Source organism: Scyliorhinus torazame, chromosome 15 (assembly GCF_047496885.1).
Source record: "Scyliorhinus torazame isolate Kashiwa2021f chromosome 15, sScyTor2.1, whole genome shotgun sequence".
NCBI lineage: Eukaryota > Metazoa > Chordata > Chondrichthyes > Carcharhiniformes > Scyliorhinidae > Scyliorhinus > Scyliorhinus torazame.
In genome coordinates this window covers 163037410-163063243 of record NC_092721.1, presented here as the reverse complement: position 1 = coordinate 163063243, position 25834 = coordinate 163037410, and the positions used below count along the sequence as shown (strand labels likewise).

Sequence of the window (25834 nt, the reverse complement as noted above, 5' to 3'; positions counted from 1 at the left end):
CCCTGATCCCACTAGTTCGGGACTGTGACTGCCAGGACGTTACAGCTAAGGAGCACTCAGACCACCTTATGAGGGACGCTTTTGTAACTGGGATTGGGTCCGATGTTATCAGGCAGCGGCTCCTAGAAGGGGCCACGCGCGACCTCGCAGACACTAAAACACTAGCGCTTTCCATGACGGTCACCCTGCGCAATGTACAGTCCTACGCCCCCAGCCGCGCGGCCCACTCCTCCTATGCTTCATGGGCCCCACAGGCAGCCGCCCCAGTGGGGGCGCTACCCACCCAATACGCCTGCGCTACGTGCCAGCCAGTGATATCCGGAGGGCCCCGATGCTATTTTTGCGGCCAACAAAGCCACCCCCGCCAACGCTGCCCGGCCCGCGCTGCCCTTTGTAAGGCCTGCGGGAAGAAGGGCCACTACGCAGTGGTGTGCCAGGACCGCTCAGCGGCAGCGGTCGCCCCCACACCCCCCGGTCACGGACAAGGGCGCCGCTATCCTCCCCTCCTCCCCAGGCCATGTGCGAGCAATGGGCGCCGCCATCTTCTCCCCCCGTACAACACGTGCGTTTCATGGACGCCGCCATCTTGCTCCACCCTCTCAATGTGCGTTCTATGGGCGCTGCCATTTTGTGATCCCCAGGCCCTCCGGGAGCCGCCATCTTATCCACCCTGCAGCACATGGAGACCAACAACGTTTCAGGACCCCAACTCAGCGGCCGCCTCACTATACGACGATCAACCACGACTCGCATCCATGGCAATCGACCGGTCCCGACCACACACTCGGACCAACGCATCCACCAGCGTGAAAGTCAACGGCCATGTGACCTCCTGCCTACTGGACTCCGGGAGCACCGAGAGCTTTATACATCCAAATACGGTAAGGCGCTGCTCCCTTAAGGTACACCCTACCAATCAAAGTATCTCCCTGGCCTCCGGATCCCATCGCGTAGCGATCCGGGGGTACTGCACGGTCACGCTCACAGTCCAAGGCGTAGAGTTCCACTGTTTTCGCCTCTACGTCCTCCCTAACCTCTGCGCTGCACTTATCCTTGGCCTGGATTTTAAGTGCAACCTCCAGAGCCTGACCCTTAAATTCGGCGGACCCTTACCACCCCTCACTGTGTGCGGCCTCGCGACCCTAAAGGTCGACCCTCCTTCCCTCTTTGCCAATCTAACTCCAGATTGCAAATCCGTCGCCACCAGGAGCAGACGGTACAGCACCCAGGATAAGGCCTTCATCAGGTCCGAGGTCCAGCGGTTGCTTCGGGAGGGAGGCATAGAGGCCAGCAACAGCCCCTGGAGAGCTCAAGTGGTAGTGGTTAAGTCTGGGGAGAAAAACCGAATGGTCGTGGACGACAGCCAGACCATCAACAGGTACACGCAGCTCGACGTGTACCCCCTCCCACGCATATCTGACATGGTTAACCAGATTGCACAGTACCGGGTCTTCTCAACGATGGACCTGAAATCCGCTTACCACCAGCTCCCCATCCGTAAATCAGACCGGCCATACACCGCCTTCGAGGCAGATGGCCGGTTATATCACTTCCTTAGGGACCCCTTCGGCCTCACCAATGGGGTTTCGGTCTTCCAAAGGGAGATGGACCGAATGGTCGACAGGTACAGCTTGCGAGCCACGTTTCCGTACCTAGACAATGTGACCATCTGCGGCCATGATCAGCAGGACCATGACACCAACCTCACTAAATTTCTCCACACCGCCACTCTCCTCAACCTCACATATAACAAGGAGAAGTGTGTGTTCCGTACAAACCGCTTAGCCATCCTCGGCTACGTGGTCCAGAATGGAGTTCTGGGGCCCGATCCTGACTGCATGCGCCCCCTCATGGAGCTTCCCCTCCCCCACTGCCCCAAGGCCATCAAACGCGAGGGGTTCTTCTCGTTGTAGCACAATCAATCACTCACGAGGCGAGAAGAGATAAAGTCAATTGATGGCTTTATTACACAGACTTGTTCCCCAGCAGCTCGGTTACAGAATGCGGCTGCTGGGAGAACCCGGGTTCTTATACTCCGCCTTACTGTGTGGAGCCAGCAGGCGGCAGATCCAATCCGGATCCAGTGTCTGTCAACCAATAGCCTCTCGGCATCACTTGGTACCGTACTACCCCTAATACTAACCACCACACTCGTATTACGCTCAGTGGGTCCCAAACTATGCGGACAAGGCCCGCCCACTCATACAATCCACTCATTTCCCCCTGACGGCCGAGGCCCAACAGGCTTTCGCCCGGATCAGAGCTGATATTGCCAAAGCTGGAATGCACGCTGTAGACGAAACACTTCCTTTCCAAGTAGAAAGCGACGCATCGGACGTCACCCTTGCCGCCACCCTCTACCAGACGGGCAGGCCCGTGGCATTCTTTTCCCGCACCTTCCATGCCTCCGAAATTCGGCACTCATCCGTCGAAAAGGAGGCCCAGGCTACCGTTGAGACTGTGTGACATTGGAGGCATTACCTGGCCGGCAGGAGATTTACTCTCCTCACTGACCAACGGTCGGTTGCCTTCATGTTTAATTAACGCACAGCGGGGCAAGATCAAAAATGACAAAATCTTGCGGTGGAGAATCGAGCTCTCCACCTATAACTACGAGATTAAGTATCGCCCTGGCAAACTCAACGAGCCCCCAGACGCCCTATCCCGAGGTACATGTGCCAGCGCACAGGTAGACCGACTCCGGACCCTGCACGACAGCCTTTATCACCCAGGGGCACTCGGTTGTACCACTTCATTAAGGCACAAAATGTGCCCTACTCCGTCGAGGAAGTAAGGACAATCACCAAGGACTGCCAGGTCTGTGCTGGGTGCAAACCGCACTTCTACCCTCCGGACCGCGCGCACCTGGTGAAGGCCTCCCGTCCGTTTGAACGCCTCAGCGTGGATTTCAAAGGCCCCCACCCCTCCTCCGACCGACACACGTATTTCCTCAGTGTGATCGATGAATACTCCCGTTTTCCCTTCGCCATCCCATGCCCTGACATGACGTCTGCCACCGTCATTAAAGCCCTTAATTCTATCTTCACTCTGTTCGGCTTCCCCGCCTACATCCACAGTGACAGGGGATCCTCATTCATGAGTGATGAGCTACGCCAGTTCCTGCTCAGCAGGGGTATCGCCTCCAGCAGAATGACGAGCTACAACCCCCGGGGAAACGGACAGGTAGTAAGGGAGAATGGTACGGTATGGAGGGCCATCCAGCTGGCCCTGCGGTCCAGAAATCTCCCGGCCTTCTGCTGACGAGAGGTCCTCCCTGATGCACTACATTCCATTCGCTCATTACTCTGCACTGCTACTAACAGTACACCACATGAACGCCTTTTTGCCTTCCCCAGGAAGTCCACATCCGGGGTATCACTCCCAACTTGGCTCACAGCTCCGGGAACCGTGCTTCTCCATAAACATGTGCGGCTCCACAAGGCGGATCCGTTGGTGGAAAGGGTGCACCTGCTCCACGCAAACCCACAGTACCCCTACGTGGCGTTCCCCGACGGCCGCCAGGATACCGTCTCCCTCAGGACCTGGCACCAGCAGGTTCCACCCCGGACCGCCCCCGGCACCACCCTCCCCTCCCCCGCCGCCCCCATCACCCCCCCTAGGACTGTCCGTCCTCCCCCTGCCCACCCCCATTGATGATGAGGATTTTGGCACGCTCCTGGAGTCAACTTCGACCACGACAGCACCAACATCGCCGGCTCCACTTTGTCGATCTCAGAGGACGATCAAGGCACCGGACCGGCTGAACCTCTGACTGGCCCACCGGATGATCAGAGACATTTCTTTTACTGTTCTGTAAATATTAAAGATTGCGAATTGTATATAGTGATCCACCACCCCCGCCGGACTCAATTTTAAAAGGGGGTGAATGTGGTAAACCACTGTGTCCCTATATTAAGGGTTGTACGGTAGAACCTGCACTACAGGTTCACCTGGGCCCCTGCATGCTAGCTCTGCCCAGGAGCCGGGTTATAAATATGCGTGGCCTTCAGCTCGCAGTCATTTCGTCAGCTGCTGTAGGAGGCCACACTTCTGATACTAACAAAGCCGCAGTTTGAATTCAACTTTGTCTCAGCCAAATTGATCGTGCCTCAGGGCTATGTCCCCACTCCAGCGTCAAAACGCGGGCGAATCACTCTGGACATTCCTGAAGAAAGTCCAGAGTGATTCTCCTACCTGGAGGGGGCTAGCAGGGTCCCGGAGTAGTCTTCGCAGCTCTGGCTGCCGATACGGGCCCCTGCACTTCCAGTCGGGGGTCCGCGCATGCGCACAGCGGCGGCCTGCGTCGGCCGCCCCGCACGACATGTCGGCCCCACACCGCGGACCAGCACCAAAAAGATAGGCCCCCCCCCACCGAGGTCACGCATGCCCGTGGATCGGTGGCCCCCGATCGATAGCCTGGCCGTCTGTGAGGGCCCCCCCCCCCCCGTGAAGGATCCCCCGCCCGCCACCAGGGCGGCCGCGGACTGAGTCCGCAGCCGCTACGCCGAGTTCCTGACGGGTGGCACCATGAAAGACGCACGCCATTGGGAACTCGGCCAGTTAGACTTGGAGAATCGCCGCGGGACCTCTGTCAATGGCCCCCGACCCGCGCCGCGTAGACCGTGCGTGCCCGATTCTCCAGGGACCGGCGATTCGCGGGAGCGGCATCACGCCAGATTTTGGCGTCAACGCCCATTCTCCGCCCCCGTGTCGATCGCTATTTCGGCACGGAGGCTCGTAGTATCCCGCCCAGGATTCCACTGCCAATTTCTATCAGCACTGCGGAACAGGAGTCTATATCGTATGGCCCACCTGGAGCAAACTGCCTGCCAGGATTAAAATGACTCCATCTACAAGATTTGGAAAAGCTGAAAGGTTGGAAATCCTGACCCGCCTCACTGCTTTACCCTGACAAGGTCTTTGGAATCTTGGACTTTTTATTTTAGATTGCAAATGTTTTTGGAAGATTTGAGTTACCTGGTGCTCATACATTAATAATGAGCCAATATGTACATTCAATATGTATCATCATGCTGCACTGCATCATGAAGTTGGGTGGTATCGGTACACTTGCTGACTTCTCACATCAGCCTTTGATAGATCATTAAGCGACCATAGCGCCATCCCAAAAGAGAGAGTTGACCACCCGAGACTATATTAATTCATCCCCGAACAGAAGTTTGCGGCAAGGCATTAGTAAAGCTCTGGGAACAGATTGCAGGTGGGGAACCTTAAGGTGAGTAGAAAAATATATTTTCAAATGGCATAATAATGCAGCAGATATTTTTAAAAACTGAAGAGGTTTTCCATCGAACAAAGCAAGCCAGCCCTTGGAAGACAGCTTCTCAAGTATTTCAGTTTTTTTATAGCGGTGCATATTTAATATTGGCGTGTGGAAAGACTGCTCTTAGTGACCTATTCCCAAGTCCTACAGGAGGAATGTGAATAGCACAGAGTGTACATGATTCCAGGTATCATATTTTACAGCTTGGCACCTCGCTTTAAGTATAAGTGCAGAGAAACTGTCTGACGCAGTTCACTCGACTGATACAATGGTGCAGCAGAGAAAAGTAGGAGTCTGTGCAGGTTTACCTACGTCACCGTTGCTATGGAAACTAGTAGTGTGGTCTAAAGCCATGGGAGGAAAGTGTTTTATGCAATAATGTGAGACCAACAAATGATTTTGAATCAATAAGTCTTTTATGGGTTTTCCGCTTTATTCCTGCATATTTCCATACAGTTACAAATACAATCGCACTCTCTCAATGTTTTAATAATCCATAGATCCCAAAATATCAATGAAGATAAAAATGTTTCTTATAAGCTTTATATTTGTTAACTTGAAAGGTTGACTTGAAATTTACCTCTGCAATATTGGTCACCTTAGTTGATGTGGAAAAATCCTAACAGTTTCTCTGGAAAGACATAAATCTCTTGCTAAATTTGCACTTTTCTGATTTAACCCTTTATTGTGAATGGTTACTTCATTTAAAAAAAACTCCTTCGGAGTGATGTCTCATTATTGTATAATGTACGAATACATAATCACAGAGAGCATTTTATTTAGTGCATAGAACATGTAACCAACTGACTAACATCTTTGATGACTGATTTGAGCAATGTCATCACTTCAAAGGGATACATTTGAGTCACCATCACAGGAAAACAGAAATTGGGAGACCGTGCTGTTAGTACCCAGTATAACAAGGTGTGACAAACCCCAAGAATTGATATCCTTGAGTAGTTTCACCTTGCTCCCTTAAAAAGTGTGACATTTCAAGTTGTGAATACTTCAGCAAAAAGGCTGAGCCATTTGCAACAAGGATAAAATCTATGCAAACCTTGGTCGTGGCACAAATAACTACCCCTGTACGTTCCCCACCCTCAGGGGACTTTGTAAGCTGGCAGTGATGTGTGCAGCCAGTAGCAGTGAAGGTTAACAGTGCCGTCAATTGTTATTATACAGAGTCCATCGCAGCACCATTAGAGGACGTCACAGGATCCAGTTGCTGTGCAGCCTTCTGATGCATTTAATAAGTAAAAACATCCCAAGCTTCACAGAGGCATAATTAGGCAAGTTGGATGTTGAGACACAGAAGGCAATTGGGGTGGGAAAAAGTTTGCTCAAGCGATCGGTTCAAAAGCAAGCTTTCTAAAGTAGAAGAGGGATGTGGAGAAGTTTAGAGATGGAATTCTGGGGCAAGGGGCTTGGCTGACTGCAGATAGTGGGGAGAAGGAGGATGGAATGCAAAAAAGGGCAGAGACAGGGTAACACACAATTTGGTGTGTGGTTTGTGGTTGTAGGGCTGGAGGAGGTAACAGAATAGGGCAGGGCATGGTCATGGTAGGTTTTAAACAAAATAATGAGAATTTTAAGTTGAAAATGTTGGTAGACTTGAGAACTAATGTAGGACGGGGTGATGGATGAGTGGACGAAGATCTGAGCATCAGAGCTTTAATTTGAACTGACGTTCATGCTTTGTGGTGAGGAGAGAGAGGCTGACCTGAAGAGCATCAAAATAATTAAGTCTGGAGGTGCCACAGACTGGATGAGATTTGAATCATATGGGCTGACAAGAGGAGTAAAGATGAGAATTCTTGTGGCGGGGAAGTAGGTAGTCTTTGTGATGGAGAGAATATGGAGTGAGAAGCTCAGTTTAGGATTAAATAGGGGGTGGGGGGGGGGTGTTATCCACTGACTCCGATGTGGGAAGGGAAGCCCCACAATCCTAGAAATCCTGGTCATGTAAACAGTAACTATGGGCTAAAGTTTGTGATGGCGGTTGAAGACTATGGCTTTAATTCTCCCTCTGTTTAAACTGAAAGTCAATCTGGCTGGATATAAGACGATGTTGGATAAGTAATCTGGCAACAGAGGCGAGGGAGGCATGGCGGAAAGTAAATCTGGGTGTTCTGTACGTCATTTGGAAGCTGACCCCATGTCTGTGGATGATGTTGCCTATGGGCAGCATCTTGATTAAGGAGAGGTTGGGGTTAAGGATATATCCTTTGGGGACTCGTGATAGGTAGGTTTGACACTAAGCCACATAAGAGAGTCGGACAGATGACCAAAAGCTTGGCCAGTGAGGTTGGTTTTACAGAGCTTCTTAAAGGAGGAAAGAGAGGAAAAGTGAAGAGATTTAGGATGGAAATTGTGGAGCTTCAGGTCTAGGCAGCTGAAGCCATGCCTGCCAGCAGTGGAGTGATTTAAATTAGGAATGATCATTGTTGTGTTATGTACTCTGGAATAACAAAGGCTGCAACTGGATGCAGCTTTAACCAAAAGTTACTCCAGATGTTGAAGTTAGTTCAATCTGATTTATTGAACCAGTAGCACAGTTAGCACAGTTCTCTATGAATTCGACTCTCTGCTAACCTAAGTCTGGTTACTCTGTCTGATTGAACCAGACTAGCTCTTAGTCACGTGCTGGAGGTGTGATACTGTAAATACACCCTGACTCACTCTGTAGATGTTCATCAATGGAAAGAGGTGGAGTGTGAGTGCCGAGTGCCTTTTATAGTGAGATACCACCCGAGTGTCCTGCCTGCTCATTGGTCATGTCCTGTTCTCTGTGTTCATTAGCTGTATTTCTGTGCCTGTCTGTATATCATTATCTGCATGTCTGCATATCATGACAATCATGAGGCCAGAATTAAGGAGCACAAATATCTCGGAGGGTGTGGGGCTGGCAGACATTGCAGAGATGGGAAGGGGTGAGGCCATGAAGGAATTTGAAAACAAGGATGAGAATTTTAAAATTGAGATGCTGTTAAGAAATAAGAGCTGGAGCAAACCAAATGGCTCATCGAGCAGCAACACTACACAATACAAACTTGGCTGATCTTGGGTTCCAATTCCACTTTCCTACCTGCTCCCTACATCATTTGATCCCCTGAGGGACCAGAAATCTGCCTATCCCAGCCTTAAGTATATTCTCCAATAAAGCATCCACAACCCTCTGGGGTAAATGATTTTAAATGTAGACAACCCTTTGAGTGAAAAATCTTCTTCCTCCTCAGTCTGAAACGATTGTCCCCTGATTCTGAGACTGTGCTCCTGTGCACTAAATTCCCCAGCCAGGGAAAATAACCTATCAGTGTCTACCCTGTGAAGGGTATCTTTTATGTTCAATGAGATCACCTCATTCTCCTAAACTGAAGAGAATTTACCAAATTTACTTGTCTACCATCATACCACAACTCTCTCATCCTAGGAGCCAATCTCGTAAACCTACACTGTACTGCCTCCAATGCAAGTATACTCTTCCTTATACATTCACCTAATAAAGGAGCTGCGCTCCGAAAGCTAGTGATTCGAAACAAACCTGTTGGACTTTAACCTGGTGTTGTAAGACTTCTTACCGTGCCCACCCCAGTCCAACGCCGGCATCTCTACATCATGGCTTCCTTATAAAGGGAGACCAAAACCACACACAGGTGTGGGCTCACTGAAGCCCTGTACAATTGTAGCAAGACTTCTTTATCCCTGCACTCCAATTTCCTTGCAATAACGGCCAACATCTTATTTACCTTCCGAATCGCTTGATGTACTTGTATGCTAACTTTGTGTTCCTTGTACAAGTGCATTCAAGTCCCTACATCAACATGGGAACAAAGTGTTGTATTGCGTTGTGTAATATCTTATTTCTCATTTGCTTTCTTCCAAGGTGGTCATATACTCAAAAACTTAATGGAAGAAAAATCTGTGGTTGGAGTTAAATCTGCAGTAAATTTCGTCTGTTGTGTCGAAACATTGCTCGAACATCAGCAGATTTGATGATGTAGGATCGCGGTGCTTCCTGCCTGAGTACAGTGGCTGGAGCAGACCATCCTCCTTCTGGATTCTTTAGTCTGACAGTGTTATCTTTTGTCAGTGGGTCTAGTTTGATTGCGTGCTGATCATAGTATAGCCTCTGTTTTGAAAGTTGTTCAGTGATTTTTTTTGAGACCTGGTATGTGATTAGGATCTTGAAATTGTATTGTTGGTAAAGTGGTCCTGACGTCTCTATTAAAAAGCATTTGTACTGGTGATAGTCCTGAAACTAATGGAGTTGCTCTCTACGATAATAAAGCCAAATGTATGTCAGATTGTGAATCATTCGCTTTACTGATAAGTTGTTTTAAGATGTGAACATCTTTTTCTACCTTTCCATTGGATTATGGGTAGTGTGGACTAAATGTCACATGTCGAAAATTGTAGTTATTTGAAAACTCTGTCCATTCCCAACTAGGGAAACAAGGACCATTATCTGACATTGCCGTTTGTGGAATCCCATGTCGCGAACATGTTTCGTTACATGCCTCGATGATGGATGAAGACGTAAGATCAGGAAGTTTCATAAACTCCGGATAGTAATCCATGATGAGAACGTAGTCACGACCAGTTGCATGGAAATGGTCGATCCCCACTTTTGTCCATGGTGATGTGATTAGTTCATGTTGTTGAAGTGTTTCTTTACACTGTGCAGGTTGGTGCTTCTGACAGGTTTCACATGACAATGTCAGTGATATCTTTGTTGATGCCAGGCCAGTAAACTGCCTGTTGTGCTCTCATTTTACATTTCTCAATTCCGAGATGTCCCTCGTGAATTTTGTGTAGCATTTCAGAGCATAGACTTTGTGGATCACAATTTGATCATTTCGTAACAATAGCCCATTAACTACTGTTAACTCGGTTTGAATATTGCGATATTGTGAACATCGCCCTTTTGGCCAACCATGCTGTAGATGATGCATCACCCTTCGCAAAGTTGCATCTTTCTTCATTTCTTGCTTGATATAAGTACTGTAGTTTCTCATCAGATGCTGGAAGGTTTTCTGTACATAACTGAGTTTGAGCTTCTATGTCTCTGATGAATTCTAGTGGTGTGCTCTCTGTAGCAATAGATTTATGGCCAAGTTCCGCACACATAGGTACGGCCTCAACCGGGACCTTGGATTCATGTCGCATTACATTCCCCCCCCCACCCCCCCCAATCTGGCCTGGGCTTGCAAAATCCTACCAACTGTCCTGGCTTGAGACAATTCACACCTCTTTAACTTGGGATTTCCCCCATCTCCGGCTCGGTAAAGACTTAATTACCTGCAAATGCTCGCATTCAAAGCATTGTGTTGCATTTTTGACTTTGTCTATATATATGTTTCTGGAACATACCTCTCCATTCACCTGAGGAAGGAGCAGTGCTCCGAAAGCTAGTGATTTGAAAAAAGCCTGTTGGACTTTAACCTGGTGTTGTAAGACTTCTTACTGTGCTCACCCTCGTCCAACGTTGGCACCTCCACATCATGGCAATAGATCTGGATAATGTACCTGCAATGATGAGACCTTTTCCAGGCGTGTATATCAAGTTAAAGTCATACCTTCGTGATACGCTGGAGACGTCATGTCGTTTAAGTTCTTCTCAATGATGTGAACCAACGGCCTATGATCCGTTTCCACGATAAAGGTTGGAAGCCCATACATATAGTCATGGAATTTAAACATTCCCGTGAGTAATCCGAGACATTCTTTTTCTGTCTGTGCATATCTGCACTCTGTTGCAGTCATAGCCCTTGAAGCATATGCACCAGGAACACAATCAGAGTGATCATCCTGCTGTAAAAGAACTGCGCCTATTCCATCCTGACTTGCACCAGTGGATATCTTGGTTGCTCTTTTCGGGTCGAAGAAAGCAAGTATTGGTGTGGTCATTAGTTGTCGTTTAAGATTCACCCAATCATTTTGATGACTTTGTGTCCATTCAAAAGTGGTGGACTTTCTGATCTTGGGCGGGGTTCTCCGACCCCCCACCGGGTCGGAGAATCGCCGGGGCCGGCGTGAATCCCGCCCCCGCCGGCTGCCGAATTCTCCGGCACTGGGGATTTGGCAGGGGCATCCGCGGCCCCCCCCCCCGGCGATTCTCCGGCCCACATTGGGCCAACTCGCGCCAGCTGGCTTAGGCCCTTTGGCGCCGGTTGGTGTGGCGCCAAGCCCCTTCCCCGCCGGCCGGCGCGGCGCAAACCACTTTGGCGCCGGCCTAGCCCTTGAAGGTGCAGAGGATTCCACACCTTTGGGGCAGCCCGACGCCGGAGTGGTTCACGCTACTCCACGGCGCCGGAGTTGACCTCCCCGCCGATTCCCGCAGAATCCCTCCCCAGATTTATTAATGCAGACGTTCTCGATGACAGGTTTGAGATAAACTTGCCCAAGAAATTTACAAAACATGGAAATCTTAGAACAGCTATCTTATCTTCTGCCGTTTTCATATTTTGGATTGTGGAGATTTTAGTATTGTCAGGTCTGACACCTGGAGAGGATATGGTATCTCCCAGGAAGTTTAATGAGGATTGTGCAAATGTGCACTTTGCCTGGTTTAATTTAAATCAACCTTCTTTAAACAACAAAAATGTGCTTCTTCGGTCGGGGACCAAATGATTATGTCATCGGCATACACCCTTGCACCATCGATACCCTCAGTCATCTGGTCCATTATCCTATGGAAAATCTCGGAAGCGGATATTATTCCAAAAGGCATGCGGTTGAAGCAGAAGCGTCCAAATGGAGTATTGAAAGTGCATAATAATCTGCTCGAGTCATCGAGCTGCATCTGCCAGAATCGCTGCGAAGCGTCGAGTTTTGTGAAGATACGAGCATTTGCCATCTCAATGTGATTTCTTCACGTTTAGAGATGGGATAGTGTTCCCTACAAATATTTTTATTTAAGTCCTTCGGATCTATGCAGATTCGAAGATCTCCAGATGTTTTTTTAACACATACTGGAGGGCTGACCCAGTCAGTCGCTGGCGTGACTCAAGAGATGATTCCTTGTGATTGTAGTCGGTCACATTCTAGTTTCAACCTTTCTCACAAAGGAGCAGGAACCCTCCTCGGCGGATGAATTACAGGTATTGAATCTTTTAAAAATAAGATCTTGTACTGGTAAGGTAAAGTGCCCCTACCTTTAAATACATTAGGGTACTGTTGAAGGAAATGCTGGATTTCATCTTCCATGCGTAATGTGTCCTGAGTAGTCATATGGATTCTTTGAACAAGCTGCAAGTCTTTGCAAGCCTGAGCGCCTAACAGTGATGATTTTTCATTCGCCACAATCTCAATTTGTAATGTCTTCTTTATTTTCTTGTTTGTGACTTTGAGATGGCATGATCCCATTGAAGCAACCTGATTACCATTGTAGTCCTTCAGCCTACGTACAGCAGCTAGCATCTCATGTTCTCCTGGAATCGTATTGAGATCCTTGCTTGTCAGTAGATTGGCTGAAGCTCCTGTGTCAAGCTTGAACAATATGGGAAAATTGTTAACTTGCACTATAGAATTCCATTCACTGCCGGAGTTGATCATGTTTACTGGTTGAAGAGTGTTTGTTCTAGCATTAAGTTCCTAACTTTTAATTATTCCCACAAAAAATGTGTTTTCTAATGCGAAATTGTTCACTGCCATTTTCTTGCCCATTTACTTAGTCTGTCCAAGTCGCCTTGAAACCTCCTCACAAGTTATAGTCTCACTTAGTTTTGAGTTATCAGCAATTTTGGAAATGTTACATTTGTTTCCAACACCCAAATCATTTCTATGGACTCTGAACAGCTGCGACCCCAATACTGATCCTTGTAATACACCGGCAGTGGGATTCTCCACCCCCCCCCCCCCCCCGCCGGGTCGGAGAAACCCCGGGGGGCGATGTGAATTCCACCCCGCCGCTCCAGCGCCGGCTGCCGTATTCTCGGCGCCGGTTTTCGGGCGGGGATCACGCCGCGCCGGTCGGGGGCCGTTGGCAGAGCCCCCCCAACAATTCTCCAGACCCCGATGGGCCGAGCAGCCGTCGGTTTCTGGCCAGTCCCGCCGGCGTGAAATGGACATGGTCCCACACGGCAGTACCTGGCTGGTAGACTGGCCGGTGATCAGGGCCCACCGATCAGCGGGCGGGCCTGTGCCGTGGGGGCACTCCTTCCTTCCGCGCCGGCCTCTGTAAGGCTCTGCTATGGCCCACGCGGAGAAGACACCCCCTACGTATGCGCAAGAATACGCCGGCCGGTCTGCGCATGCGCTAACTAGCGACGACCCTTCGGTGCCAACCCCTCCGCCGCCGGCCTAGCCCCCGGAAGTGTGAAGGATTCCACAACTTCCAGATGGCCCGACGCCAGAGTGGATCGTGCCATTTTGTTACGCGGTGTCGGGCCATCGGGGGATTCGGGAGAATTCCGCCCGATTTGTCACAGCTTGCCATTCAAGAAATGATCTACTTGTTCCTATCTCTGCTTTCTGTCAGTTGATCATTTCTCAATCCATACCAGTATATTACCTATCTATCCCATGTGCTCTAATTTTGTTTACGAACCATTTATGTGCATCTTTAACAAAAGCCTTCTGAAAAGGGTGGCACGGCGGCATAGTGGTTAGCACAGTTGCTTCACAGCTCCAGGGTCCCAGGTTCGATTCCCGGCTTGGGTCACTGACTGTGCGGAGTCTGCACGTTCTTCCCATGTCTGCGTAGGTTTCCTCTGGGTGCTCCGGTTTCCTCCCACAGTCTAAAGATGTGCAGGTTAGGTGGATTGACTGTGCTAAATTGCCCCTTGGTGTAAAAGGTTAGGTGGGGTTACTGAGATAAGGTGGCGGCGTGGGCTTAAGTAGGGTGCTCTTTACAAAAGCCGTTGCAGACTCGATGAGCTGATTGGCCTCCTTCTGCACTGTAAATACTATGATTCTATAAAAATCCAAATACGCCACATCCGCTCATTCTCCTTTAACCATTCTCCAAGTAACATCCTCAAAAACTCCAACAGGTTTGTCACACATGATTTCCCTTTCATAAATCCATGATGACTCTACCCAAACATATTGGGCATGATCTAATGGCCTCACTGCTGGTTAGGTTGATAGGTGTCAAAGCATTAGAAATTGCACGTCTCCATTACAGGGAAGGACAACTTTTGTCATCATAGATTATCATAGAATTTACAGTGCAGAAGGAGGCCATTCGTCCCATCGAGTCTGCACCGGCTCTTGGAAAGAGCACCCTACCCAAGGTCAACACCTCCACCCTATTCCCATAACACAGTAACCCCACCCAACACTAAGGGCAATTTATCATGGGCAATCCACCTAACCTGCACATCTTTGGACTGTGGGAGGAAACCGGAGCACCCGGAGGAAACCCATGCACACACGGGGAGGGTGTCAGTGCGATATTGATCTAGTCTGTGACATACATGGAAATGGGCTTTCGTAAAATTTTAATAAAACAAAAGCAAAATACTGCGGATGCTGGAATCTGAAACACAACAGAAAATGCTGGAAAAGCTCAGCTGGTCTAGCAGCGTCTGTGTAGAGAGAAAGCTCTGAAGAAGAGTCATACGGACTCGAAGCATTAACTTTATTTTCTCTCTCCACAGACGTTGCCAGGCCTGCTGAGCTTTTGCAGCATTCCCTGTTTCCGTTTCTAAAATTTTATTGAGCCTTTTTGCAAATTTTTAGGCCACTGAATTGCAATTCTATGTGTTAGAAGTTTACTATTGAGTTATATGAAAAGGAGTGAATTGCCAATGTGGTAAGCTCAGCTGAGTTTCTTTTCACCGACAATTCTATCATGTATAGTCATCATTTTGATTTGCGTTTGGCAATGAGAACAATTGACTACTTTCAAAAGGCTGGAAATGTGGATCTGATTGCTGTTGCATCATGAGCATTTCAGAATTCCCATGTTCATCTGAATGATGTAATGATCTCTAATTTACAATTTGAAAAATAGAGGGACAATCAATTCTGAAAATTTGAATACTGTTGGGGTTTTAGTCAATGGGAATCGGAAGTCTTGGATTAAAAATGACCCTTCTGTAGCACACAAGGTGTTCTCTAGTCGTTACATTAATAAAAATCTCATTGAAAAAAATTCAGGTTTTTCTATGCCAGCCGAAATAATTATGCATTAGTCACTGACGAAAACCTACCCACTTGCTTGTCTATAGATTGTATGTATGTGCACAGAAAAACAACTGGGTATGGCATTGCTCAATTATTAATATTGCATTGAACAGAAAATACAATATAAATGATTTTGAGATAAACCGGTAGTTTGTAAGACAAGGGGCGGGATTCTACCACCAGGATCGCCACCGCGGCAGCGGGTCCGAGCTCCCGCTGGGTGATACCAGATGTGAATCACACCGGCGGGAGTTCGGCGGGTCGACGCGGCACCGGTCGGGGGCCGTTGGAAGAGGCCCCCCCTGGCGATTCTCCACTGTCGACCGGCCGAACACCCGCCGACCTGATTCACATCTGGTCCCACCCGGCGGTAGCTTGGACCCGCGGCCGCGGTAGCGCTCCTGGTGGGGGGCAGGGAGAATCTGACTCCGGGAGGGGCCTCAGCGGTGGCCAGGCATGCGATCGGGGGCCACCAATTGGTGGGCCATCGCGATTCGGGGGGGACCTGCCTTATTCCACGTGGGCGTGCTGTGTGACTCCGCCATGTCTGCAGCGGCCGCGCCGAGGTGGGCCGCCGCGCGCATGCGCAGACCCGCTTGCGGCCGGCGTGTGCATGTGCAGCCACACGGTCTGGACAGCAGGGCTCTGCTGGCAGCCAGAGTTGCGGGATGCAAGCTGGGGCCCTGCTTGCCCCCTGGAAAACGGAGAATCACCCGGACTTTCGAGGAAAAAGTTGGGGAGAATCCCGCCCATGATTTTCATTATCTAATAATTAATATCATGATATCATGAAAGTTTTAAAATAATCCCAATCGTATGTAGCTCAGAGTTTCTCTTGACGAATGCAATTGTTCAATAACAGTGATAGAAAGAATTCTTTACCCCTGCACTGAAATGCATGATTTTTAAATAATGCCTAAAAATCGCAGTGCTTGGTTAATTGGTGTATGGTACTTAGATGGGCTAGATTTTGGATTTTCCCTTTACAGTCACACAGCTGTGGCATCTGTTAGATAGCGTAGGTTATTTTTAATTTGTTCAAGAATGTGCCATAGCCTAAATAATCTGAAACTGGGTGCTTCAAGTGCAATATAGACTGCGGCTATACGTCAAAAACAAACTTACTTGAAAGCTTCCAACAAGTGATTTTATGTAGGACACTGGATGAGTCATTTGCTATTTGGTGTCTGATTGTAAGTTGAATCATGTATTCACATTCTAAATTATTCATTTTTTATTTTGTCAAAGGGGCAGAGTTGTTTAATGTTCATGGGTACTTGCAGTTGGTTTAATTGACATCTATGATGCAGCCTTAAGAAACCACCTGAACCACCCACTCCTGAATCACAGACGTCAGTCTTACGCAGTAAAGCCTTTGCTTATGATAGCTGCTTCTTACTCAGCTGTCCTTACTAGCAGGTATTTTGTCTTTGGGTCTGCATCTCTGTTTTCTTTTTGCTTCATTTCATTATTCCTCTACTTGAAGCTACATGTACAATCAGCACTGAGTGTTTATGAATTACATGGGAAGAATTTTTGTGTCTGAAATATTTCTCTCATTATGAAGTACATAGAAGGTATGTATGACCATTGTAAAGTTACCATTATAAAAGTTGTAAAGGCATAGGTGATAAGTTACTAAGCTTAGTAAATGTTATATTTAATACTATAGTATTGGAATACTCCTTTGTGTTATTGTAGCTGTACAGTTTAAAGTAAACGAAGCCAAGTTAAATCAACTTTCATGAATGCTATTTTCTATGTTCTCAAATTCTTCTGGGTCTTTGCAACCTTATGCTTAAACTGCAAAGAGATTGAACTTTCCTAACAAAGTATTCTCTACTGAATATAATCAAAGTGTTTGTTGCAATTTTACGGGTTAGGTAACAGTAAAACTATACGTCATTGCATACAAGCTGGTATCCGAAAATGTATGTTTCCCTTTCAACAAATCATTATGATTTCACAGTTTTAGCAAATGCTGCTAGATGGTTTAAATATTTTGCAATTTATATGATGTCTTTAAACTGCACTGTTTACTGTAGTTCTGACGACGTTATTGCATTACCACAAAGAGAGAGAGCTGCTGTTAAACTGTCCACTTGCATTGCTCAGACAAATCAAGGTGAAGTCACACGGGATCAGGGGTGAACTGGCAAGGTGGATACAGAACTGGCTAGGCCATAGAAGGCAGAGGGTAGCAATGGAGGGATGCTTTTCTAATTGGAGGGCTGTGACCAGTGGTGTTCCACAGGGATCAGTGCTGGGACCTTTGCTCTTTGTAGTATATATAAATGATTTGGAGGAAAATGTAACTGGTCTGATTAGTAAGTTTGCAGACGACACAAAGGTTGGTGGAATTGCGGATAGCGATGAGGACTGTCTGAGGATACAGCAGGATTTAGATTGTCTGGAGACTTGGGCGGAGAGATGGCAGATGGAGTTTAATCCGGACAAATGTGAGGTAATGCATTTTGGAAGGTCTAATGCAGGTAGGGAATATACAGTGAATGGTAGAACCCTCAAGAGTATTGAAAGTCAAAGAGATTTAGGAGTACAGGTCCACAGGTCATTGAAAGGGGCAACGCAGGTGGAGAAGGTAGTCAAGAAGGCATACGGCATGCTGGCCTTCATTGGCCGGGGCATTGAGTATAAGAATTGGCAAGTCATGTTGCAGCTGTATAGAACCTTAGTTAGGCCACACTTGGAGTATAGTGTTCAATTCTGGTCGCCACACTACCAGAAGGATGTGGAGGCTTTAGAGAGGGTGCAGAAGAGATTTACCAGAATGTTGCCTGGTATGGAGGGCATAAGCTATGAGGAGCGGTTGAATAAACTCGGTTTGTTCTCACTGGAACGAAGGAGGTTGAGGGGCGACCTGATAGAGGTATACAAAATTATGAGGGGCATAGACAGAGTGGATAGTCAGAGGCTTTTCCCCAGGGTAGAGGGGTCAATTACTAGGGGGCATAGGTTTAAGGTGAGAGGGGCAAGGTTTAGAGTAGATGTACGAGGCAAGTTTTTTACGCAGAGGGTAGTGGGTACCTGGAACTCGCTACCGGAGGAGGTAGTGGAAGCAGGGACGATAGGGACATTTAAGGGGCATCTTGACAAATATATGAATAGGATGGGAATAGAAGGATACGGACCCAGGAAGTGTAGAAGATTGTAGTTTAGTCGGGCAGTATGGTCGGCACGGGCTTGGAGGGCCGAAGGGCCTGTTCCTGTGCTGTACATTTCTTTGTTCTTTGTTCTTTGTTCTTTGTACCTTGATTCAGACAAGTTGATGGGAGTCAATTATTTTCAATTAGTAAAAGCTAAAACAGTTTTAAAACTGCAGAGTTTTGTATGAGCTAAAGTTTACAGAGAATGATGACTGGGAGGTCTGCTCAGAATAGCTTTGGAATAGTTGAGTCTGGAGGTGACAGGTGGGGGATTTGTTACAAATAAACTGAGAGAAGTTACAAAGATGGAAGTTAAAATCCTTTGTCACATGGAGTTGAGAGTGCCAATCAAGTCAAATACGATTTGTTTTTCATTCTTTCATGGGATGTGGGTGTCACTGGCAAAGCAGCATTTGTTGCCCATCCCTAATTGACCTTGAACTGAGTGGCTTGCTAGGCAGTTAAGAGTCAACCATATTTCTGTGGATCTGGAGTCACATGTAGGCCAGACCAGGTCAGGATGGCAGATTTCCTCCCCTAAAGGAAATGAGTGAACTAGTTGGGTTTCCACAACAATTGATAGTTTCACTATTACTGAGATGAGCTTTATATAGATGTATTAGCTGAATTTAAATTCAGCCAGCTGCCATGGTGAGATTTGAGCCATTGTCCCCAGAGCATTAGTTGGATTATTAGTCCAGTGACGTTGCCACTACACCATCATCTCCCCTATGACAGTGAGGATGCAAACAATTTGGTTCAACTTGAGAGAGGGAGAGAGGCACATACACATACAAAACTGTGGTGAGGATAAATGATTTATGGAATGACCGGAAGATACTACTTCGGTCTTCCCAATGAAATACTGAAGAAAATTGCTCCTTTATTCAGGATATTTATTAAAAAAATTATTTTCATAAGACATGGTGTTGCTGGCTCGGTCAACATTTTTATGGCCCATCCCTAATTCCCCTTGAGAAGGTGATGGTGAGCCACCTCCTTGAACCGCTGCAGTCCATGAGGTGTGGGGGCACCCACAGTGCTGTTCGGGAGGGAGTTCCAAGATTTTGACCCAGCAGCAGTGAAGTAACAGCGACATAGTTTAAGTCACGATGGTGTTTGGGTTGGAGAGAAACTTGCAAGTGATGGTGTTCCCATGCACCTGTCGCCTTTTGTACTGTCAAAGGTGCCTTGGTGAGTTGCTACGGTGCATCCTTTAGATGGTACACATTGAGCGTCGATGGTGATGATTATCTGATGAGAAGTCTGAATACAGAAACCAGGGATAGTTGCAAGAGCAGGTAGAATGGTATAGCTAAATGGTTGGCAGCGTAAATGTGGAAAAAGGACCCATGCCTTTGGATGTTGTCACCAATGGGCTGCAGAGCTATGAAGGGCAGGGAGGAGGGGGCAAAAACAGATCTTTGGGGGCTCCAGAGAATTTTGGAGTGGAAAGAAAGCTTGAGTTGAGGCAGCAATTTTTAATGACAGCGGGGTAGGATTTTATTTTTAGAGTTGGGATGATGGTTGCTTTGATAGGAAAGGATCAGTGCTTGAGGGACTACTTTGCAACATCAACTGGCATGCCAGCCAAGAAGGGAAGGATAGTCAGCAACATGGTGCGAATGGGGATCAAGGGAGTAGGTGGTGAGTCTCCTGGGAAAGATCAGCTCAAAGACAGGTAAAGATGGGACAGAAACTCAAAAGAGATACAGGTTCATGGTTCGAGCACAGTGGGAGCCTTCGTGGAGCTCTGGCTTTGTGGTCAAGAGGAAGTGTGATGTGATAGTGACAGCTGAATGGACGGTCTCAATCTTCATGATAAAAGAAGTCAGTGGGCTCCTTGCATTCGCAAGTTAATTGCATGATAACCATCCCCATGCTCGCTTTCAGAACTTATCAGATTTTACAACCTTTTGGCTTCACAAGAGATTAATGTATAAAAGATGGGGAGGAGGAAGGGATGGAACAAATTGACAGCTGGACCGGTATCACGATGTGTGGAGGGCCAAAGCCTAGGCAGTTAGATATTAAAACCGCTAAATTAAATAGTGGTTTTTGCACAGTATCTTGTACAGTGTGGTGCAACAACAAAGCAAAACCAGTACTTGGAGATGCCCACATTTACTCTGGTACCACCATGCAACAGCAGCTTCATACTCTATTTCAGTAACCGCATACTGCAAGTGTCTAGGGAAAGCAGTGCGAATGGTTCTATGTGAGAACGTCGTTACTGAACGGAGTCGCTGATTATTTTATTTTAATAAGGTAGAATGAATAATATTACTACTTTATTATGAGGAAAATATTTTTCTGGTATCTGCTCAGAATTCACTCGTCCCTTCACAACATAATGAAATAGATCCCATGTACCAGTGTGCCTAATATATTAATGAATCGATTAAAGCTCTTGTTGGAATGAAACTATTATTCATTTATCAGTCTACATTGGAATTATGTGAAATTATCTTCCATTATTCAGCCCAGGCTCAATAGGCCACTGTGTCTTATTAACTATCTGAGGTCTAATCCGGAAGACTTCCTCTGTGAACAATGTGCAACAAAACTGTAAACATGTTTATAATTCTTTTCTCTTTTGTTAGACATGGCGCATAAAGGAAATCTTTTACGTTATATAAATAAATGCCTCATCTCAGGGCAGTAACCGGTTCTCTTGATCAAAATTGGGAAGAAATAAATTTCAGTTTTTCGACAGAAGAGAGTCAATCCTGGGATGACCAATTTTATTTTTTGCAGATGCTGGATTCACTTTCAGCACATTTTGGATTGATCATCATTTAAATCAATGTCAAGAATGCAAACATTTTTATTTAGCTGATTTGATTATTTTACCTCAAACTAAATGTGCATAGCATATATCTTAGTTTCAGCAAATTGACATTTAATAATTGCGCAGTGGCAGACCTTAGTATGTGAGTCATGCACACTAGTACAGAGACCGATTTACAGTTCATGGGAATCGTGCTCAGGTTCATTTTCAGGGCTCCCTCCACCCCGGGATTTGAAGGCCGAAGACCACCCCTCGCGCACACACACTCTCTTCCTCCATCCCTCACACACACATTCCCTTGCATTCTCTTAGAGGAACTGTTTCTTTGATGTAGGTCCTCAGGATGATATCTGTTAGCTTTAATGGTGGGTGATCCAATTTGTGTTCATAGATGGTCTCCAGAATTAGGGAGACTGCGGCCCCAGTATTGACCACCATTTTTATAGGACGTCCATTCAATTTTGGAACTACCCAGAACCAATGAGATTCACCTTGAACTGAAAGTACATTTAACTTAATTCCTCATCAAAATAATGTGCTGTATTTTCATTGTTAATCTTATTTTCTTCCAACATGTAGATTTTCTTGGTTGAAATTATTTTATTTATTTCTTTTGGTGTGTTCTGTGTTTTTCTTTGAACGTTCTTCTCTGGAGAAACCGATTTACTCCAGCAAGCTCTTGCTGTATGGTCAATTCTTCCACAATTTTTGCATTGGCTATCCTTGCTCCAGCAATCGACCTGTGAATGGCTTGTTTTTGCAGAATGATGATATGCCTGCTGCTGGATCCCAGACTTTCTCTGGGCCACAGCCAGTTCATGGATCCTCAAGCCTGCTCTGAGCTGAGAAGCCTCCTTCGCAGCCAACTCCATTCAGACAGCTACATCTAAAGCTGTTTGCAGACTTAAATTTTGTTTCATTAATAATCTTCTCTGAATGGCCTAACTTTTCAACCCAAAAACCATGCGGTCTCTAATTGTATCATCTCGCGAGTCACCAAATTCTCAATACTCTGCGAGAAGCTTTAGAATCACAACATACTATTATATTCTCCCCTTCTAGCTGATTCCTACGGTGAAATCAAAACCGCTCCATAATGGTCAATGGCTTTGGTCCTTAATGGTCTTCTGATATTTTAACCATTCTAGATAAGTTTTGTCACCTGGGTTTCTCGGGTTGGACCAGACTTCGGAGTAAATTAAAAGTTTCACAGCCAATGGCACTAAGAGAAACAGGGACCATAATATCTTCTCAAATCTTATCGGCGAGGATATAATAGTGGAATTTTTCTGCATATGAATTCCAGTTTTCTGAGTCTTCCTCAAATGGGCCCATCAATCAAAAACAAATCTCCCCCCCCCCCCCCAATTTTGCAGTGATACCGGAATGCTCTCACAACTTCCCTACTAAAAATGGTCTAGTTAATAATGTTGAATTAGCCAATTGTTGCAGCTTGCAATGCTAGGAATGTTTTCTCTTTGCCCCGCTCTGCCTCTTTGTCTTACCCTACTGCACGTGGCGAGCTCAGCAGCCTGAACTCCTCGGAGTGCCAGGTTAACTTTTAAAAATGGGCCTTTACTTTTTAATTTATTTTTAATAAAAATTTAGAGTACCCAATTCATTTTTTCCAATCAAGAGGCAATTTAGTGTGGCCAATCTACCTAGCTTGCACATTTTTGGATTGTGGGGGCGAAACCCATGCAAACACGGGGAGAATGTGCAAACTCCACACGGACAGTGCCCCAGAGCCGGGATCGAACCTGGGACCTCGGGGCAGTGAGGCCACAGTGCTAACCCCCTGTGCCACCGTGCTGCCCTTTCCTTATTAATTTATGCCCAACAACCTTGCTGGTCTGATGCCATGTGTGGGATGCAATCACGGACGTTTTGTTGATCTGCCTCAATATTGACCATCAAAGGCTTCAATTTACCTTTTCTCTTTGGAAAATAATCTTTTTCCTAATCCCATCCTCATCACCAGTTTTCTCTTTATCCTGTTGTTTGTTGTACTTGTGGGATAAATGAATGGAAATGCTGAAACATGTGGGTTGAACGCAATAATCAACAGATGTTTATTAGATCGTTGCAAACTGTACAAAAGCTTAATCTAGACTGAGAGAAAGTCCGTGAAGTAGACAATGATGTAATGGACTATCACGTCGCTAAACTCTTAAAGTGACCATGCAACAACACAACAACACCCTCCGTATATAACAGTCACCTTATCAGTTTTTTCCCAGTAAATTTTTGGCATTCAATTGTGGCTTTAACCTCAGGTGTATCTGTTGTAATCTTGCAAATTTTTAATACTTTGTGAAACAATTATTTTTGAGGCTACTTTCTGGTCATTTATGTAAATAACTTAGGGCTGGATCTCCATTTTTGGGACTATGTCCCCACACCATCATGAAAACTGTTGTCTTTTACGCCCAAAAAACTGGCATCAAAAGGCCACCAATTCACCGTCTTTCAGGGGGCTAGCAGGCAGCTGTCGTAGAGCTCGCAGCACTAGCTGCCGATATGGCGCCCCGCACTTCCGGGTCAGAGGCCGCGCAAGCAGCGGTCTCCAGCGGTCCCGCCGTGCTCCATGGCAGACTCAGCCCATGGACTTAGACTGCCAAAATAATGCTCCGCATCGGCCGCTCGCCCGCCCTGGACCGCCCATATACGTAGCCCCCAGTCCTGAATGAAGCCCCCTTGCCTCCCCGACTGTGGAGGCCCGGACTGAGTCCGCAGCTGCCACGCGAGGTTCCTGAATGGCAGGACCATGTTAGAACCACGCCGTCGGGAATTTGGCTGGTTGGGGATGGAGAATAGCAGGGCGGGCCTCAGGCAATGGCCTGAAGCGGTGGATACTCGGAGCGGTGTACTCCACGAGTCTGCTACTTTTTTGGGGGCGGAGAATAGCGAAACCGCCGTCGGTCCAGATTTCATCCATGAAAACGAATTCTCCGCCCCATCGCCAAACGCGATTTCGCTGTCGGCGGAGAATCTAGCCCCATACCTTTCTTATCCAGAACTTATTTCTATCATCCATCACACACCGATCTCCATTTTTGAAAACTTATATCTGAAAATTGAATCCATTCTTACAGCAGGTGCAACAGGTTGGCTGCAATAATAATTTTCTCAACCAAATTAAATATGATGATACAATGCCTATTGAACTTAATTGAGGTGTTGTTAAGACATGGAATATTCCCACCAGAAACAGTGGCAGGAATTATCTTCCATTACCGATCAATTGCATCCATTGGTGTGCTCACGTTTGTTTTGGTGAATTAAATTGGTGAATAAGATTAAGTGTCTTGCATTTGTAACTCCAATATTGAAGCTCAGCTGACAGCTTGGGCAGCAGGTGGTGTTTGACAATATTTACATAATTTTATCTGTTTCAAATGCAGTGTCTGCAATTTCTCACACTGTTAATGGTGGTAAAACCTGCAATTGTATGGCATATCTCAGAAATATCAACATGGAGAGAGAGATTTTGATTGGAAATACAACCACCATTTATGCTGCAAAAGATAATAGAGACAAGCAACAAGATGTTACTAAAGGAGATGTTGGTCGAGAAATGACTAATGGAAAAGACACATGGGAGCTCCCTGCAAATTCTCAAAATCTTACCAAGATCTTTCACCTAAACAGGACATTTGTTTAAAAGTTCACCTGGAACGCAACACCTTTGGCAATACAACCTTCTCTATAGTGGGCCTCCAGGGTTCCCTCCTCCGTTTCTTTATCAACATGCTGCCCTTCAGCAACTTTTCAACCACCTCAGTTATGCTCATTGAAACTTTCGCTATGAACTTGTGCACTTCTCTTTCCACTGTGTAAAAAATCTTTTCAAAACCCATCTCTTCAAACGAGCCTTCAGTCACCATCCCTAATTGCTTCCTTCATAACTTAGAATACATTTTAATATGCCTTATTGCTGATCCACCATGAGATATTTTCTGTACTAAAGATATATAGATCATAATATAGGAGCAGAATTAGGCTATTCGGCCCATCCAGTCTACTCTGCCACTCAATCATGGCTGATGTTTCTATCCCCATTTTCCTGCCTTTTTCCCATAACCCCGGATCCCCTTATTAATCAAGAACCTGATTATCTCTGTTTTAAAGACATTCAGTGATTTGGCCTCCACAGCCTTCTACAGAAATGAGTTCCACAGGTTCACCACCCTCAGGTTGAAGAAATTCTTCCTCATCTCAGTTTTAAAGATCATCGCTTCAAACTGAGGCTGTGCCCTCAGGTTTTAGCTTCTCCTACTAGTTAAAACATCTTCTCCATGTCCATTCTAGGCCTCTCAGTGTTCTGTAAGTATCAATAAGATCCCTGCTCATCCTTCTAAACTCCATTGAGTACAAACCCAGAGACCTTAACCTCTCCTCATATGACAAGCCTTTCATTCCTGGAATAAATTTTGTGAATCTCCTCTGGTCCCTCTCCAAGTC

The 25834-nt window shown here is 46.5% G+C and overlaps 1 protein-coding gene across 4 annotated transcripts in view; it reads left to right on the top strand.

The window, feature by feature from the left end:
• Positions 1-25834, top strand: part of dclk1a (doublecortin-like kinase 1a) — a 514704-nt gene that overhangs the window by 349354 nt on the left and 139516 nt on the right. Inside the window, exon 1 of one of the 4 annotated variants that reach the window (XM_072477024.1) lies at positions 16817-16992. The exons of the other annotated variants lie outside the window; for them this stretch is intronic. Within the exon in view, the coding sequence (XP_072333125.1) occupies positions 16977-16992 (16 nt within the window). The 5' untranslated portion in view covers positions 16817-16976. Of the gene's footprint in view, positions 1-16816; positions 16993-25834 lie in introns of those variants that run through there. 4 annotated transcript variants of the gene reach the window in all.